The 19648-nt window shown below is 51.1% G+C and overlaps 1 protein-coding gene across 2 annotated transcripts in view; it reads left to right on the forward strand.

The window, feature by feature from the left end:
• Positions 1-10918, forward strand: part of DNAJC1 (DnaJ heat shock protein family (Hsp40) member C1) — a 360201-nt gene extending 349283 nt beyond the window's left edge. For both annotated transcript variants that reach the window (XM_059911166.1, XM_059911157.1), the window contains exons 10-12: positions 3792-3840; positions 5477-5922; positions 8373-10918. In XM_059911166.1, the coding sequence (XP_059767149.1) occupies positions 3792-3840; positions 5477-5922; positions 8373-8441 (564 nt within the window). In that variant the 3' untranslated portion in view covers positions 8442-10918. The remainder of the gene's footprint in view (positions 1-3791; positions 3841-5476; positions 5923-8372) is intronic.
• The last annotated feature ends 8730 nt before the right edge of the window (positions 10919-19648 follow it).

The following is a 19648-nucleotide window of genomic DNA, read 5'->3' on the forward strand; positions in this document are numbered from 1 at the left end:
CAGAGTGGGAGAAAATATTTGCAAATCATTTATTTGATGAAGGACTTGTATCCAGAATATATAAAGAGCCCTTACAACTCAACAATAAAGACAAATCACCCAAATAAAAAATGAGCAAAGGATCTGAATATACACTTATCCAAAGAAGATATACAAACAGCCAATAAACAATAAAAAAAAAATGTACAGTATCACTAGTCATTTGGGAAATGCAAATTAAAACCACAAGATACCACTTCACATCCACTAGGATGTGGGATAATACAAAAAGTTGGATAATAACAAGTTTTAGGAAAGATGTAAAGAAATCAGAAGACTCGTATACTGCTGATGTGAATGTAAAATGGTGCAGCCATATTGGAAAACAGTACAACAGTTCCTCAGAAAGTTAAACACAGTTACCATATAACTCCGCAATTCCACTCCTAGGTATATACCCAAGAGAAATGAAAACATATGCCCACACAAAAACTTATACACGAATGTTTATAGCTATAGCAGCATTATTTATAATAGCCAAAAGATGGAAGCAACACAAATGTTTATCACCTGATAAATGGATAAACAAAATGTGTATATCCATACAATGGAATATTATTCCGCAATAAAAAGGAATAAAGTACTGATATATGCTACAACTTGGATGAACCTGGAAACCGTTACCCTAAGTGAAAAAAGCCAGCCACAAAAATCCACATATTATATGATTCCATTCATATGGAAGTCCAGAATAGAGAAATCTGTAGAGACAGAGATCTGTAGTTGCTTATTGCTTGATGAGGGATGGGGTGGGATGAGGAGGATGGAGAATGATAGCTAAAGGATATGGGGGGTTCTTTTCAAAGTGATGAAAATGTTCTCAAGTTGGCCACGATGATGGCTGCACATGTCTGAATTTAGTAAAAACCACTGAATTATACACTTTAAGTGGATGAATTGTACAGTATGTGAATTATATCTCAGTTAAGCTGTTTTTTAAGAAACAGAACAAGGGAGGTCTTTGTGTACTATTCTGGAATAATCTCCAAAATATTTTGTTAAATAAGAAAACAAGATGCAGGAGAAAAAAAAGAATTATTCCATATCCTATATGTAGGTTGTGTATCCTATAGTTACATGAATCTATAAACGTGTTAAAATTCATAGTGCAACAAAAGAGGAAAAGGTAATTTTATTGTATTATGATGTAAAAATATAGAATCTTTAAAAATACAGTAGAAATTGAGAGAGGAGAGGTACTGTCACCAGACTTGGTAGTCCTGGTGGTGGACATCTGGGAAGTCTTCAAGGAGAAAGTCACACTTGCAAGTATCTTGAAGGATGATTTGGCTCTGGACGGATAGATATTTAAGGAGAGGTTTGATGAAGAAAAGAAAATCATTTAAGGCAAATGTTAACAATGGCCAAGAGTACAGAGTAGAGAATTTCTGACCATCTGGGGAGCATTAATTGTTTAGTTCGCTGAAAGGAAGGATGCACACAGGAAAGAAAATAGATCAGATTGTGGATTTCCTTGTGCGTCAGGTTAAGAATTGAACACTTTGTTGTATGGTCATTGATGAGCCATGAAAGGTATTTGATCAGAACTCTGCCTTAGGGATATTATTCCATGGGAACTGCAAATAAATAAGTTGTAGACCAGTTAGAAGGCTGTTATATTAATTCAGTCAGAGAATGAAGGACTAATGCAGGTGGTGGAGATCTGAGAGAGACGGGAACACATGGGATCAGTATTGTGAAGAACGCGGCAGCTGGTTGGGGAGGGAGAAAAAAGTCCAAAAATTGGCTCTTTGGTTTTGCGCCTACGTGACTGGGATGATAGTACTGTTAGGAAAAGGAAGGGAAAGCAGAGAAGTTGATGAGTTTAGGTTGGGAGTTGTTTAGTTTCAGGAGCTAGGAGACGTCTAAATAAGACACTTAATGGCAGTTACAGAGGGAAGCCCCACGGTATGGTCGGGACCACACCTACAGATTCAATCAACCTCAGATGGAAAGTATTTGGTGGGGCGGTGGGGGGGGGGGGGGAATCCAGAAAGTTGTAAAAAGCGAAACACAAATTTGCTTCACAGTGGCAACTATTTACATAGCATTTAGATTGTATCGGGTATTGTAAGTAATGCAGAGATGATTCAAAATATACAAGAGGATATGTGTAGGTTATATAAAATGTGGGAAAGATATATGGTGGTGCAATCAGAAATTTGAGTTGGGAAAGTTGCAAGTCAGGGAAGCTCATGTTGGATAACTTTAAGTTTTTTCCCATAAAATATGAAGCAAGGTCATCCACAGAGAGGGAATAAAATTGAAGAGTGTTTCTAAGCAGCTTTAAATATTTTCTCTAATTCTGCCCTTTTGCATGAATGGAAAACAAATGATCCACATCAATTATAATAGGTAAATATAAGCCTTTAACATTTGCTAAGTATCATGCTTTAGTATTTGCTAGGTATCATGCTAAGAGCTTATTTCAAACTTAAAACATCCCTACCAGACAAAAGGTATTAGCAGTTTTATCCACATATTACAGAGGGTAATACATGAGAGAGAGGGAGAGGATTGGAAATAGCTCAAGGTTACCCAGCTAATCAGAGGTGGAACCAAAACTGAATATGAGCTCTAACTCCGAGCTCTGAGGATGTTAGAGCATGCTTTCTGAGGTTTTCCTTTCAAATTTCATTAAAGCAGCAAAATGTTGGTTCAAGAATTTACACGGATTACGGGGATAGAATACAAAGTATGTATTACATGTATACAATGAAATGTAATTTTAACATAATTATAATAAAGTTAACCTTTTAAATAAATGGAGAAGGGATGGCTTGTTTAATAAGTGCATTGGGGCAGTTAACTATCCAACTTTAATTTTTGTTAATTAATTTTGATCTCCTATTTAAAATATATATAATAGAAATCAGAACAGTGGTTGTCTATGGCAGGGTAGAGATGGATTTAGGGGCACAGGGAACTTTCTAGGGTAACAGGAATTTTCTATAATTTGATTAGAACGTTGGTTGCATGGGGTTTTTTTTTGTCAAAACTCATTGAAATGTACATTTAAAACTCTGTACACTCCACTCTATGCAAATTTTATCTCAGTTTTAAAAAGGGAAATCTATCTATAGACCTCCAAGACATCACTAAATTTAAAAAAGCAAGCTAAAGGGTGAGACGTATAATATAATACCATTTATAGAGAAGAAAGAAAACATTATTTCTGTGGATCCACACTTGTGTATGTAAATGTCTCATGGTTCTTGGGTCCATCTACTACTCCACCAAGAGGTCCTTCCGCTAGTGTCAATCTTGGTGCTCTTAGGGTTTCTTTCTGGGATGCGAAGAAAAGAAAGACTTTTATGTTATAACATCGTTAGCTTAAGAGTAAATTTCCCCATTGTTCATAATACCCCTTGGTATCATATTCTCCACTGAAGAAAGATACTCTTTCAGGAAATCCTAACTAAAAAACATGCCGTGTTTGTATAGTGATTCTGGAAACTAGTACATCTTCACAGACAGCCTTGTATAATGGGGCTGTAATCAGGTGATCTGAATTCTTGTTCTGAGTCTGCCACTTGATTAGATGGATATTTTGGAGTAATTCATTTAATCTCTCTGGGCTTCAATTTCCACGTTGGTTAAAAAAATGGACTGAACTGATGACTGAGGGTCCATCCAGGCCTAAGATTCAGTAAACCCTGTTCCTTCACATGGACCTTCTATGAAAGAGGTCACTTGACCTACAGTAGACATATGGAAAGTCAGATTTTCTCTGCTTTTATATTTTGAAACAGGTGACAACCAAAGCCAAGCAACTGAAGGATTCAGTTTCCTGCTCCCCAGGTGAGTCAGCACCCACTCCATCCCATTAATCTAAAGCCGTGCCTTCAAAATAAATCCCTTTTTATAATAACTTGTTTTGCCCAATGGACTCTACTGGTCATCTCTGTGAAAGGGATCAAATTACAAGCACCCATAAGCCAATGCAGCCCTGCACACACAGTGATGCTAAGATGTACTTAATAAGTTTGAAGAACTGTAAAAACCTTGTTCTTCTCTAGTATTGGTGGGGAGGAGGGCACGCAGGGGAAAGCCAGTCTGCGCCATTTCCCCACACCGTCCACCACTGCCACCACACGCACAAAGCATCCTTCAGGACAGACCAAGCAGCTTCTCCAAGAATCTATGTTTCTCAAAATCCATTTCCTCCAGGGACTTCCCTGGTGGTGCAGCAGTTAAGAATCTGCCTGCCAATGCAGGGGACACGAGTTCGAGCCCTGGTCCGGGAAGATCCCACGTGCCACGGAGCAACTAAGCCCGTGCACCACAACTACTGAGGCCACGTGCCCCAACTACTGAAGCCCGTGCTCCGCAACAAGAGAAGCCACCGCAATGAGAAGCCCCGCGCACCACAACGAAGAGTAGCCCCTGCTCTCCGCAACTGGAGAAAGCCCACGCGCAGCAACGAAGTCCCAACACAGCCAAAAATAAAATAATTTTTTTTTAAAAAATCCATTTCCTCCAAGACTAAGTGGAATTTTGTTCAAGTCCCCATACTTTTTGCTTGGAAGCAAGAAGAAAATGCCTCCTAAACCTTCCAACTCCACGTAAATACAGGCCCCTGTACTCGATGTAACCTACTAGGGACCAGCAAACCCTGAGATCTCGAAACGTCTCCCCTGGAGAGGGCTGGACGTGCGGTTCTGTGGGCTCCAGCGAGGAGGGCATTTCCAGACTGCTCTCCTACCAGCGCGGCTGTTGGTCTGCGTGTGGAGGCCCAAGCGCGCAACGTGCTTCTGTGAAAGACGCTCGCCTCCGACACAGTCTCCAGAAACCTGCTCCTGAAAAGGCGGGGCGGTGGGGGGGGGGGGGGGCGGGCGCGGACAGATCTTCCTGGAGCACCGGAGGGGTCGGGAGTGTGTGAGCAGGGTGGGAAACGCGTGGCTGAACACCCCTGTGGGTGGCAGGGGGCGTGTGCTTTTCTGTCAAGCGAGGCATCGCGGTGGCACAGGAAGCAGCTTGGCTGGGGGGGCGGGTCCCCCATGCAGGCAGCGAACCCAGCGGGAGGTCTGACGGACTCACTGTACTTGCGCTCGTGGAATTAGCAACCACCCTAGAGTCTGAAGAACATCTTTCCGTACCTCGAGAGTAGCCACTTATGCCCTCTCAAAGAGACCTTCTCATTCTCTGATCGCAGCCCGGCCCTGGGAGGCCCCCGAAGTCCTCAGAGTGGTGGAAGGACAAAGGCTTGGGATCAGGCAGAAGTGGGTTCAGATCCCACCTCTGCTGCTTCTGAGACTGACTTCCCTCCTCTGTGCAGTTGGGGTCACGATGGCTGTCTTTATAGAATAGTGTGAACATTAAGCATATAATACATGCAAAATGTCCAGCGCACTGTCTGCTGTGGTGAAGGCAGCTGTCCTGACTCTTGTCACCGGAACTGACCTTGCCCTTCCCCTCTGTGTGTCCTTTCTCACAGGGATGGTCAGACTCTCCGAACTCAGATCCACAGCCCAGAACTCCAGGCCCCCCAAGGCCGCCACGACCTTGCCGGACGACATCATCACCCAGCGGGAGGAGGCCAAGCAGGCCGGGGAGCGGGAGGAGGAGGAGGAGGAGGAGGAGGACGGCGAGGAGGAGGCCGAGCCGGAGGCCGCGGAGGAGAGCCGGCCTCGGAGGCGGAGGCCAGCCCGGCCGCCCGAGCCGGAGGAGAAGGTCCGGGGAAAGAGGCAGAAGGACTTCGACATGTCGGAACAGCACGAGTCCAGCGACGACGAGAGCCAGAAGAGAGAGCGAGCGCGAGCCGCGGAGGAGCCCTGGACTCAGAACCAACAGAAACTTCTGGAGCTAGCATTACAGCAGTACCCAAAGGGATCCTCTGACCGCTGGGACAAAATAGCCAAGTGTGTCCCGTCCAAGAGTAAGGTGGGTGACGCCGGGAAGGAAGGCCTCCGAGCGGGTCTAGATCACACGGACGCGGCCGCAGCGGGTCCACCGACTTTCCCTCCTCCTACGCGTCTTTCTATCCGCCTCATCTCTTACCTGCCAGTTACCTTCCACTAGATGTCTCCCGAGAGCCTGGGAATCTGCACTCGACTGCTTAGTGTAAATGAGGTCAAGATTCCAAGTTGAATCGTTATACAGACCAGTTATGTTTTCTCAGCGAAAACCCCACGCATAGATCATAACCTTCCCCCACAGCAATCCCGCCAACCTTCTGGAGCGTTCGCTCGGCGGGGGCGGGGCGGGGCAGGGACAGCCGGGCAGCGTCCTTGTCGCCGTGAGGGCCGCGCAGGGCCAGGGCCCCCTCGCAGGCGGAGGCTCTCTTCGGCCAGCAAGGAGGTGGTTTCCCACAGAATCACGAGCCCCTCCAGCGCTTCACAGCTCTTTAACCCGGGGAACACGTGTGGCGGCCGGCGTCGCCATGGTCACCAGTTCTGCCGTGTAAGTTGTCTGGACTCAGCGGCAGCACCTGTGGACCAAAGGCTGGAAGCAATGTTGGGGGCGGGGTCAGGGAGAGGTTGCCCTCAGGATCAGGATCCAGCTTGTCCTCTGTAGCCCTTTCCTCCCTGTGTACAGCTTTTAGTGTCTATTTAAACACATCTGCAGAGAGTTCCCAAATGCCAACTCAGATAGGAGGGAAGAGGGGCAGCCCCTGTGGGAAGTCAGGCCCCGTCCGGCCTCTGTCTTCTGCTCCGACAGTTGGGAGATGCAGAGCCTCCGGTGTGATCTTTTCAACTCCAGCCTTTCCTGACAGCCTCCTGGGCGTCTTTCCTCGTAGCCATACCCTTCGTCTGAGGCACCAGGAACACAGAGAAATCAAAAGAACCAGTCTCCTTTGCCTTCTGTGCCCATCACTCAGTAGCCTGTGGGTACACTGATGTTCATTTACATTTTTTTTTTAATTGAAATTCGATGTCGGAAAATCTAGCTCGTGGCCATGGATGTCCCTGTGCGTACAGGTCTAGTTATCTATCACCTACTTTAAAATGAGGAAGTTGAGAATTCCCGGGGAGAAAAATAAACCATTAGCAGTTGATCTATTTGAGAAACACAGATCCTCCCAGCCCCTCCAACTGGTTTGCCAGAAGTAATTATTTTCCCTGAATTTCTTTAGCGTCTGTCGGGACACAGGCATTTACATGTGTGATGAATTGACACTGGCTTAAAATGAAGGAGCTGGAACCGTGGATTCCTGCGGATAGCACACTCAGAAACTCATTGCCGTGGGGTTTGGAAACCTTCCTGGTTCAGGGAGGAATGTGCAGCACTGTTTATTATCCTGCAGGTGTTCCCCTTAAGCCTCCACGTCAGAACCAGGTCCAGGGGAGGTTGCCTGCTGGCTCGCCCGCTACAGGGCGACTCCCTGGAAGTGGCCCGCAAGCCGCTGGGAGCCCTGGGCCTGAAGGAGGAGCCTCTGCCTGAGGCCCACACGGGGCTGGGCTGGGCCCCCGACCCTGGCAGGCCTGCTGCTCAGAGCCCAGGGTCCCCGCATCCCCCCACCCCAGAGCGCTGGGCCGGCCGGGCGGCTCGGCTGTTAGGGAAAGGGTGACACTTTAGGCAGGTGGCCCTGGGGGCTGCAGAAGAGGCACTTATTAGAAGATTCTCTCAGAACACTACTAAGCCAAAACCCCAGGAAGAGAATGAACACCCATTCTCTGCCCAGGGCCGCTGATAAAGTCGTCTGCTGCGGAGCACAAACCAGTTCTCGTGCGACCTTAAGTTAGTGAAGGCGAACAGTGCCCTTGGGGTGTTTTTGAACAGAAACAGAAATGGATTATGGAAAGTACCTTGTGATACACAAGAGAGCAGTGAGGCCCTTCCTCTGCTTCATCAGGGGTCCTCACCCCAAGGGCTGACAGCGACAGGCAGCTGGCGTCTGAAGCTGCTAGTTCTGTAGCCTGAGTGGAAGGCTGGAAGACCTCGGCGGGGCTGGCACGAGCCGGAGGAAGAGCAGGGCACACTCCCCGCAGTAGCCCGTGGGGCTGGGCCGACGTGGCCCTACCGCAGGAAGGTCCCAGGGGCCCCCAGGGAGAGGCAAACCATAATGAGAATGATGTTGTGGAGGCCGGGCCTCAAGGTTTTTCGTTTCTCTGAAGTAATGTGTTGTGACGAAACGGTGAAATGTTAAAATGTTAAGTGCCACTGGTGAGTCGAAAGTCACCATCACAGTAACCAAAGTCTCCGTCCAACAGACGGCAGCCACCGGCCCCTCCCCCAGGGTGCACATCGCACCTCCCGCCCGGGCACCCAGGGAATTCCAGGTGGACAGGACAGCCCTTGGTCAGCACTGGGCACAGCAGGCTCACCCCACGAGGGTCCCTCTGATTGTAACTGTCAACTCTCTGTCTGTCTCTCTCTCTCTCTCCCTCCAGGAAGACTGTATCGCTAGATACAAGCTGCTGGTTGAACTGGTCCAAAAGAAGAAACAAGCTAAAAGCTGAATCTTCTGGAAGATGATGTTTACCTTCTTTTCCAAAAGGATTATTTTAAAAATCTTATGCAGAAATTTGCATTTTGTACCTCACTATTTCTATACGTCACGTGCCTTAGTAAAAAAAAAATTAAAAATGTAAAATAAATGTTGTGCTACATTGTTTAAACAAATACTGTGTTAAAGGAGAAAAAATCAGATTTGGGTATTTTATAGATTATTTTCTCTCTCATCACTGCAAAGTTTAATTTCCTGGGGAACAAACTGAATAGTGCTTTCTAACAGTCAGGCAAATGTATGATTTTGAAGGAACATATGAGTGAACTAATGTGTAAGAATGAAAACTTAATGTGTTTCTTTGACCAAAGATCACACCAGCTAACGAGTAGCAGGATGCCAGTATTTGGGAGAAAAAAACAGCTTTGTATTGAGCTAGCTGGCTGGGAGTAGTGTGGGGTTATCTTAACTGTATGTATATGCATATGTTATATGTATGTAGAAAAAAATAAGTCTAAATGCACAAGGACATAAGTAATAAACTCTAAGTTTGGATGGTTTGGTAGAAATGCATACGCAACAGATAGAATTTCCAGACAACACATAGGCAAGGTTTTCCGGATCTGATGACACTGGGTCCCACTTTTCAATACCTAAGTTAAAAATCACTATTTTGTGCTGTTACTTTTGACTGAACCATCACCATCAGCTGAGTGCTCCTTTTTAAATCTGTCATTTGCTCAGGGCTGAAAGCAGTTTGCTGAAGTACAAATTGCCTAAACTTGAAAACCATTAAGATCACCAGAACAGTGCTTCCCTGGTGCCGCAGTGGTTGAGAATCCACCTGCCAATGCAGGGGACACGGGTTCGAGCCCTGGTCCGGGAAGATCCCAGATGCCGCGGAGCGACTAAGCCCATGAGCCACAACTACTGAGCCTGCGCTCGAGAGCCCGCGGGCCACAACTACTGAAGCCCGCGCACCTAGAGCCCGTGCTCCACAACAAGAGAAGCCACTGCACTGAGAAGCCCACGCACCGCAATGGAGTAGCCCCCGCTCGCCGCAACTAGAGAAAGCCCGCGCGCAGCAACGAAGACCCAATGCAGCCAAAAATAAATAAATAAAAAACAAATTAAAAAAAAAAGATCACCAGAACACATTTCAGGGAGGTGATCTGATAAAATAGCTATAAAGACATCGTTTTTCTCTAAGGAGTGAAATGAGGTTAGATTCCCGGAGAAGGTTCGGGTGGCAGCGGCCACGCTGGCTCTGTAACCTTTCAGCCGGAGCAGCGCACACGTGGCTCCAGGAAGGCCCGCCTCTGCTGCTGTGGAGGACCTGCCGCCTCTGCGACGTCAAAAAGAGCAGTGGAGAAACTGCTCCAAGTCACTGTTTTCGTGAACTGAGTCCTCGGGCAGCAGCCCCCCTGAGCCTCATCCTGGCCGGGAAGGGGAGGCAGCTGGGGAGGGAGAGGCCGCCTGGCCTGCATGTCAGGAGGCCTCTTTCTAAGAACAAACAAGAGCCGGTCACGGGCGGCACCAGAGCCAACAGCTTCTGCCCCAGAACTTTCTCCTGGAGCCAATGGGGCCATGAGGTTATTACTGTGCATTCGCTTCGGGCCAAGGCCCACTCCCCATTGGTGTGGGACGTCTCAGAGGAAGAAGCTGGTGCATGGAGGGAATCAGGAAGGGGTTGTTCTGGCTGCTTTCCAGGCCTTGGGTCCATCCTGTCTCCGAGTCCAGGGTCAGGCTTGTCACACAGCTTGGTTGTCCAGCCTGTGACATTCTGTGAGCATCCTTCCATGAAATCACCCTTTTCACTTATGGTACTTTGAAATGGGTTTCTGTTGCATGCACCCCCAAATCCCATGACCAGATTTCTGGGCTTCCAGTGTGGGGAGAGCCCCACAGGGGTCCCAAGATGCCTTAAGAGGTACAATTTAGGATGAAATGCCCTTATTTGCCTACCAACCTCGTCTTTTGCACACTCGCTAAGGAGGAGTCTTCTAGCGTGGTTTTCTACTGATGACTGTCCCTGCCACCAGCCCCTTTCTGTGTGGCCTCCCCTATTTGGGGGACCTGGAGCTGCTGAGTTTTGTTGAAGTAAGGACCAGTGGGCCGGGTGGGGCAGGGCTCAGGAGCTCAGCTGCACACAGGAGACCCGTGGGGTTCGGTCTGAGCGAGGTCACGGTCGGGAAAGCAATGGCACCTCCAAAAGGGGTTCCCAACACAGGTCACATGGGGACCAGGCACGGCCCCCCTCTCCTTCCTGATGCCCCAGGGAAGTGCTCCCTAAACCCACTCCTCAGCCCCGCCTTGTGACCTTATCTATCTAGTCACACCTCCAAGCTGTGTGACATCAGTGCCTTGTCTTACCTCTTTGTCTCGATTCCTTATCTGGAAAAATAGGGAATAACGGCGGCTGCTGCATAGGTTGTTACGATGATAATCTGGCTTGTTGAACACAATAAATGTTCTTTTTCTATCTGACCATCCAGGCTTCCTGTTACCATCTTTTCAGTGGCTGCAGACGCAGGTAGCAGGGCTGACAGGCCACCAGCCATGCTCATTTGGTCCCTCACAGGCAGGAATCCCTAGCCTGGGCCCCGGGAGTCCTGGGCACTGTATAGACCCCGGTGGTCTGGGAACCCTGCCAAAGGTATGCAAAGTCTTTATTCTTTTGGACGTGTGGTTTTCTGGAGAGAGGGTACACATCTTTCACCAGTTGCCCCAAAGGTTCCTTACCCAAAAAGGTTAACTCAGGCCTCTGCTTAAGTGTTTACTCTGACTGCAGCCCACCAGGGGCCCACGTGGTACAAGGAGAATCCTCAGACTTGGCCTCTGACAAAAAGAGGCCCAGAATTCGACCTCAGAGTCCCCACCCCACTCAGACCCTGGCAGAGGGAACAGCAGGAGGTGTCTCTTCGTGCGGGGCTTGGAAAGCACTGGCCTGGCCCCAGCACGCACCGCCCACCTGCGCCCCCCGGCCCCGCACAGCTTGGGGTATCTGCCCTCATCTTCCCAGAGAACCGGGCCCTTTGTCCTGTAGTGACTGACATTTACTTTCTCCACTGGGGCAAAAGCTTACAGCTCCGTTCTTCACACCACCGACGGCACCGGTTTTCAAGCCCATTCACACGTTCCCTCCTGTGTCCTCACGAAGCCCCTGACTGTTCTAGCAGGTTCCCGCCAGCAGCCAACGCTGCTTCAAGGCCAGGTGCTGCCACCCGCTGCCCAGGGCCCGGCGGGGCTGGCAGGCCTGTGTTCTTTCCTGGCTGTGCCTCACGATGCTTTGTTACTAAGAACTGAGGTTCCCAGTGGACAACCTGGTGCTTCCGTGACATTTGCTCAGGAACCACCTAGAAGTCTTGCGCTCTTATCTCCTTGACTGACCCATGTGTGCCTGGCAAACGTCCCGTCCCACAAGACGGGATCCGTTTCGACTGGAATATTGACCCCATGGGCCGAGTCTCCTCCTGGGTTCCTATCTCAGTTTTAGAATAAATCATAAGCAGCTTTCCCCAGTCGATGTTCCGGACGCCTTAAAAAGGCCTCTTGCCTCTTGGTATGTGCCAGCCCTGCCCTCACACCAAGTCCACCCACCCCTTTTGAAAGTAGATAACTCATCCCTTTAAAATACCAACCACCACAGCCCTACTTCCACCTGTAGGGTAGTTGTTAGGTTTTTTTCTCACACTTAAACGGCACAGTTTAAGTTGTGATGTTCTATACACACAGGGTGACCACAGGTCCCAAGTGGCCCAGGACAGTCTCAGTTTATACCTGTCTCCGTGCACCCAGTCTGGACTGCACGTTACATGGTCACCCGTCTGTGAGGGGCTGCTGGAGGATGGCTGGTCCCAGAGGTCCCTGGCGGGGGATGGGGGGGGGGACGACTCTGAACCACACCCCCATCCCCGATGGCTCGGAGGCGTCCGCGTTCGTTTTGCTCTCTTGTGGCCGAGAAAACGCGAGGACGGAGCGACTGTGCTGACCCTGAGCCCTGGTGCCCCCGGGGGCACGGGGACCCACCTGAGTCGGGCCCATCCCGACCGGGGGGCTCCTGCCAGCGTCAGGCAGGCTCCCCGTGCGCTCCCGCGGCTGCCCGGGCCGCAGCCCCCTCTAGCGCTTTGCCGCACGGCCTCCCCTCCCGCCGCCGCCGCCGCCCCCGCAGCTCCACCTGTAGCTGGGATCACGGCGCGGCCGGCCTGGAAGCCACCCCACTGTCTTGGCAGGAGTCCCAGCCTCCTGTTTGAATAAACTGCTTGGCCCTCAGCCTTCGACTTGATTCACCGGAGAGCTAAATTAACACGCTGTAAAACTGAACGGCTGCAATTATTTTCCCCTCTGGTCTGGGGAGAGAGAGAATGGCTTCATGTAGGACAGAAAAAGGGAAACCACGTTAGCAATCGGATCCCCAGGGGGAAGCTACCAGTGTGTCCAGAGAGAGCCAGGGGCCAGTCCCGGGGCCGTCGCCTCCCCTGGTGGGAAGTGGGGGAGCAGGGCAGCCCCTCCTCCCGCTCCCCCCACTGAGCACCTGGCCTGGCTGCTCTGAGACCCTCCAGCCTCAGCAGGGACCCGCGGGTCCAGCTCCCTTCCTCACGCCCTCCGTGTCCTCCCACTTCAGGAACTGCTACAGGAATGAACAAAAGGACATTCTTCTGCAGGGAAGGTTGACTGCTCACCTCTTGCCTTCACCACCTGTCATAAGCCAGGAGCCTGAGGGTCAGTATGCCCTGGATTATTACAGGCGTTCAAACTCAATTAAGCCCATCTTTGGTTAGTAGAGTTTAAAAAGAAATCCTGCTTTTACAAAATGAAATGGACAAAGATTTGAGTGGCAATGAGGGGGTCGTCTTTTTTAATGAAGTATAGCTGACTTACAATGCTGTGTTAGTTTCTGATGGACAGCAAAGTGATTCAGTTATACATATACATATATATATATTCTTTTTCATATTCTTTTCCATTATGGTTTATTACAGGATATTGAATACAGTTCCTATCCTACACAGTAGGACCTTGTTATCTACTTTATATACAGTCGTAACTGCTAATCCCAAACTCCTAATTTATCCCTCCCCACCCACCCCCTTTCCCCTTTGGTAACCAGAAGTTTGTTTTCTAGTCTGAGTCATTTTTAAATTTTGTATGACCTAAGTTACAAAGGAACACGAACAATCTCTGCCATGCTTTCTTTTCTGTTGTAACTCAAAAAGAAATATTTTGTAAAATTTAAGATAAAATATCAAATTGTTTATCCCAAATTATCTTGGTTCCAATCTGTCTCACAAAGGACGATGTTCCCGCAGTGACAACTAGATGCCTCCAGACGTCTGACCCAAGCTGGTCTCCTGTTTCAAGAGGCCTGGCATAGGAAACCCCCTTGGAACTCTCCTCTGGCTAAACTGAGATCTATCCTGTTATGTTAAAACTGGAACCAAAGCATTGGATGCGGACGTTTTTGCTTGGGGCTGTGTTTCCATAACAGGAGAGAGGATGATTCTGGCCTGGGGTGGGTGATGACGAACCCAAACTTGCTTTAATCCTGGGACCGGTCGGCTCCAAATACCACCCCCGACCCCGCCCCGCCGCTCAGCACCAGCTCCTGGCAGCAGCGAAAGCAGCTGTTTGCAGCCAGCTGAGCGGCCTGAGGGGCCACTTCCTCCGGGAGCAAAGCCTGGGGTGAGGCAGGGCCGCTTGGTACCTCCTTCCGGGTCTTGGCTTGGACATTAACTCCAAACCAGAACAAGGGCTGCAGTCATGGAGAAAGACTGTTCTGAGGGAGGAGTTAAACATGGGTCATAAATCAGAAGAAAGTAAAGAAGCTTCCAAGGACCTGAGAAGCCCGAAGCTGTGAGAGCTGCGGGCAGGGAGGGCCGACGTTTACGAGGTCACGGGCCTGCCCACTGCGATGCTGAAGGCCACAGAGAGCTACCCTCCGCCCCCAGTAAAACCCAAGACCGAGCACTGACGCCTGCGGTTGAAGCGTCAAAGGCTCACATCGGGGTGAACAACAAGGCCACCTGATCCGCAGCTGGGAGAGGCCAGTTCTTGAAACAGCCGCAAGGCCCACGATGGGCAGCTGCGAGGCTTCGCCCAGAGCCTGGGAAGGAGGGGGGCGTCAGGGGTGAGGCGGGGCAGAGGGCCCGGGAAGGGCAGGGAGAGCAGCCTGACGGCCCAGCAGTTTCTCACGGGAGCCCCCAGACACCCAGGGCGGGGCCCCAGTCCACACTCCGCCTTCACAGGCGGCTGGAGGGAGGAGAACCAGTGCGCCAGGCCAAGAGTTTGCAAAGAAACTCTGCACGTTATTTTGTTCACAGACTGCCCGCACACGAAGGGTTCAGCTGCGGAAACACCTGTCCATACTTGCTCCGGGAGGAGGGGGAGAACCAGCGAGATCGCTGCGGCAGGAGCAGCGGCGATGCCAAAAATGTAAAATCTCCTAATTAATCCGTCTGCTTGTTCAGTGAGCCAAGTGAAAAACAGCAGATGCATCAATCAGAATTTGAGGGAAACCAAATTAACTCCATCAGCAAAAAAGTGAACGTCTTGCTTCAAACTTCAGAAGGACCAGCAGAGCCAGAACGCTGTGCATTCACAGCCGCCAATCGCGAGGTGCCTCCTTTCCTCGCTTGGCCTGGCTCTGTGACCCACCCTCCCTGTCACCTGACCCCTGGCGCTCACGCCACCCAAACCGCTCCTGGTCTCGTCACTTTCTAAGCACTGGATCCAGGAGGCGTTTTCAGGTTGGATCTTCAGTCCTGATGAGCAGGGGGCGGCGTCACCTTTCAACTTTTCTGCAGCCTCAAGTTTTTCGGGAAAGAAGTGCGTGTAATTCAAGAAAACAGGGAGCCCTCCCGGCCCGTCCTCAGATCCCTGTGCAGGCGCTTCATCTCCCACCTGCCTTCTAAACCTCAGGGTCCCTGAGGGCCAGCCTCCAGCACGCCCTCCTCGCGGCCGTTGCCTGTGCCGCCTGCACTGGCCTGATGGGGACCAGCCTCCCCAAGCCCGAGCCAACCATCGTCCTCTCTGCGGAGGAATCCTGGGGCCTCCCTCACGTCCAGCACCGCAGCACAGCCTGGGAAGTCTGCCCCTCTGGGTCCCCTCCCTGGGAAGCAGAGGTCGGAAGCCCTCCCACAGGACCGAGAAGCAAGACAACGCATCTCCAGCCCAGAGCCAGCGACGGAGCCTGTTCATTCCGTGCCCCTAAAAGCCTTCGCTTGGTCGAAACACCCCTGCGGTTTCTGGATCCTACTCGGGGGTCACTTCCCCCACGGGACCCAAACGTGCCTTTCTTCCCCACCCTCCATGTGATCTCATCTGAACCTTCAAACCAGTTCAGTTCAGTTTGTCTGCTCCCCAGTCCTGGATCTGTGCGGGACGCCGGGCCCAAAGCAGCCAGAGGTCTGGGGGCCAGAGAGTGGCCACAGCTGCAAGGATGTCACAGCACCACCCGGGCTCTGCCCCTGAGGACAGACTCATCAGGCCCGAACTGTGACCAAAGGCAGCTCATAGTTCACCGAAGTCTTTACTGAATTTACGGGATTGTAAACATTCAGTTAACGGTATGAAAGAGACATTTTCTTTGTTGCCAATAGCAAGGTGAGGGGTGGGACTGTAAGTGGAACAACGGTTGGCGTGAATTCTTAACAAGGTAAAATTATCTGAAAAAATCTAACGTTTTCCCAATGTTTACAGAAGTTCACAACTATTTCATTTGGAAAGGCCTAGTGTGATGTATACCAAAAGTGGTTTTCATCAATGTGTGTTTTGTTTCCAGTAAGTGAAGTTAAGGTTAATGGTACGTGTCTCACTGAGAGTTGTCAAATTCGAAACAAAAGTCCATCCCCTACTTTTAAAAGCAAAGTTACATTCCGTCGTGAGGCACCTCTTGCCTACAGTGCCAGGGCCTCCGCTGTCTGTCTTGGGGAGTGTCCAGGGGCAGTGGTCATCCTGTCCTCTGCTTGGTTGACGGAGCGCTTAAGAAAGCCACCTGGCGACCTGCGTTCTCAGCACGCCCGCCCATCGCGTGCTCTCGACCCCACGACCCAGCACACTCCCACAGCACTTCTGCAAAGCAGTCCAGACGGGAACCGGCCCGTGGCATCCCGGGCGGCACGCAGTGCACCCCTGCCCGAGGGTCTGTGCTGGGCAACGAGCAGCAGCTGCTCAGAAACTTCCCGGAGCAAAACTCAGCAGGGAAGCTGGGAGCCAGCAGCCCAGGTGCGTTTCCCGCGGCGGGGGGATGAGGCCGCCCAGCACCTCAGGCCAGTTCCCAAAGCGGCGTAGGCATGTGGAGCCACACCAAGACACAGGCACAAGCCCACAGCCCAGACAAGTGACACAGGTTTGAGAACTGAAAAGGTGCACCGCCGGGTAACGTTCTGTCGAGGACTGGGAGAGCGAAAGCTGAGGAGGCGGCTAATGACGATGAGTCACCGGCCTTCTGGAGGAAGGCTGCTCCTCAGCCCCGGGGGAGACAAGACTTTGCAGAATCAGATCATCATTTTCCCATTCGTGTACCAAAAAGGAAGTCTTCCCAAGAACCTAAAATGCGCTCCTTAATAAAGTTAAAAGCCTAAACCAGTTTTCCCTGTTTATTCAACTCTTAATTACGAGGACCCAGTTACACAGATCACGTATATTCTGGTTCAATTAAGTCTGAACCTTTGCAAGGCCCACAGGTGATCCTGATGCACACTGAGAGCCGGGAACCACTTGGGTTTCTCTTTTATTTACATGCCTCTGGTTAAAGCTAACTGTGTAAACAAGAATTTACTCTTTACCAAGTATGAATACAGCTTTATTGATGTGCTGTAATTCTCATCTGGAATTTATCTTCCTTTCATCTGCACTGTGGTTATTTCCTTCCTCTTTCCGCTGCGGCAGTTTGCAGGGCTCTCTCTGTCTCACCTAATGATGTCTAAGAGTCGGACACAAGGACGCGGTGGGCTTGGCCGCTGCGCAGCGTCTACTCCCGAGCGAGCTTAAATAACCTCAAGATGGAACCACCCTGCTGCCGAAGCACAAAGCGCCCAGAGGCTCCTGGAGCGAATCGACGCGAGGCACCAACGGCCTCAGGAGCGTCCTCTTCTCCAGACAAGAACGGATGTCACCAAGCTGGCGACACAGGTCCTTCCTGACCTCACTGCCCTCACAAGAACAACGAACACCTGTTCATGGACAAGACACCCCTAAGAAAATCCTAGACCACGGGCGTGAGGCTGAAGCACCGCCGGCACCACAGAGACCACGACGCGCCTCAGCTGGCAGAGTCCGAGGAGCCGCCCCAGGCCCGCACAGCACCGGCCAGCAGGGCCCCCGAGCCCACCGCGCCTCCGGCGGACACGCAGCGCCCCCGCCCCAGCACCGTGGGCTGCTTCACCGGAGCCCCTACTCCAGTTGCACCCCGCCGCGTCACCGGGGGAGCTGCGGGGCTCGACCCCTGGGCATCTGTGGTGGAGAAGACGGTGGGGCTTCCGACAACCGGCACGCGGCCGACCGAGCACCTACCTGCTGAGTCCAGGCGGCGGTCCCTGCCAGCGGCTCTGCCCGCCTTTGGCAGCACGTCCGACCAGGGAACCCGGCAGGGCGCAGGCTGCGGGCCTGGGGGCGCGGAGCCGGCTGTTGCCCCCGCGCGGGCCGCAGTTCACTCGGAGCCCCGCCCACCGGAGAGGCAGCTGGGACGCGGGCACGTGGGCGCCGCGCGGAAGCTCTCTCACAGCCCCGCCCGCCGCCGAGTGGAGCTCCGCGGCCCCCCGCCCAGGAAGGCGGCCGCAACGCCGGCAGAGCCGCACCGCCCAGCCCTGCTGGAGCCCTGGAGCCGAGTCCAGCAGGGGCAGAGCTCTGCCGAGCAGATCCAGCGGCCCTGTTCAGCCAGGAAACTTGAGACGCCGGTCGGCTAGAGTCGAGACCACGAAGCGCCTTACCTGTCTTGGAGCCAGTTCTCCCACTCCACCTGGGCAGGGGAACTAATTTGTAGCCCCACCCACTGCTGAATACAGCTGCCCGCCCTCTCGCCCCGGAAGCCTGACCAGAGCACACAGCAAGCTGTGTAGCCCATCCGAGAGCCGTGCTTACAGTGGCACTTAAACAGTGCACAGCCTGTGCTTCCCTGTCTGCAGAGCAACACCGGCGGCCCTGTCTGACCAGGGAATTCAGCACACAGTTTGGCCTAATTAGGGCCCCCAAACAATGCTGCCCCTCCAGGGAGGGCAGCTAACTCAGAGCCCCGCTTAATACTGGGTATAGTGCCCCGTCCCGACAGTCTGATGGGCCTGACCAGAGACCCCAGGCAACAGCAAAGCCCGTCCTACAGCCTTACTAGGGCAGGGGAACAAGCCCGCTTTCCTATCCAAGCGCTCTCAGCAGCACCACCACCCCTGCCCCCCACCTCAGGGTTCTGGGCAGTGGCCTTGCCCCAAAGTAGACCCTGATATAGCAGGGCCCCCCCCTGCCCACAAACATGTACCAGCAGACACATCCAGAAACCCCAACAGGGCTGACTGGTGAAAAACTGTCTCTGCCAAAATGAACCTGTAAAATCTGGAAGAGGAGCCCACTTACTCAAATGCTCAGATACCAACATAAGGAATCAAGGATCACAAAAATTCAGGTAAGCGTGACACCACCAAAGTAGACTAGTAACTGATGCTAAAGCAATGGAGATCTATGAACTATCAGACAAAGAATTCAGAATAATCCTCTTGAACTTTAAGTGAACTACAAGGACACACAGCTAAACGAAATTAGGAAAACAATATGTGAACAAAATGAGAAGTTCAACAAAGAAATAGAAGCCATTAAAAGCAAACAAAAATCCTAGAGCTGAAAAATACAATGACTGAACTGAAGCATTCAACAGAGAGCTTCAAAATCAGACGACCATGCAGGAGAAACAATCAATGACCTAGAAGACAGGACATTTGAAATTACCCAGTCAGAAGAGCAAAAGGAAAAAAAAAGAAAAAGAGTGAAGAAAGCCTTATGGGGCACAATCAAAAGAACCAATACCTGCATTATGGGAATTTCAGGAGAAGAGAAAGCGAAAGGGACAGAATGTATGTTCAAAGCAATAATGTGAAAAAGCTTCCCAAACCTGGGGAGAGAAATTAACAGATCCATGAGGCCCAATAGACCCCAAATAGGTTGAGCCTAAATAGGGCTACACTGAAACACATTAAAAATATCAAAAGTCAAAGACAAATAATTTTGAAAGCA

The sequence above is a fragment of the Balaenoptera ricei genome, chromosome 2 (assembly GCF_028023285.1).
Source record: "Balaenoptera ricei isolate mBalRic1 chromosome 2, mBalRic1.hap2, whole genome shotgun sequence".
Lineage (NCBI taxonomy): Eukaryota > Metazoa > Chordata > Mammalia > Artiodactyla > Balaenopteridae > Balaenoptera > Balaenoptera ricei.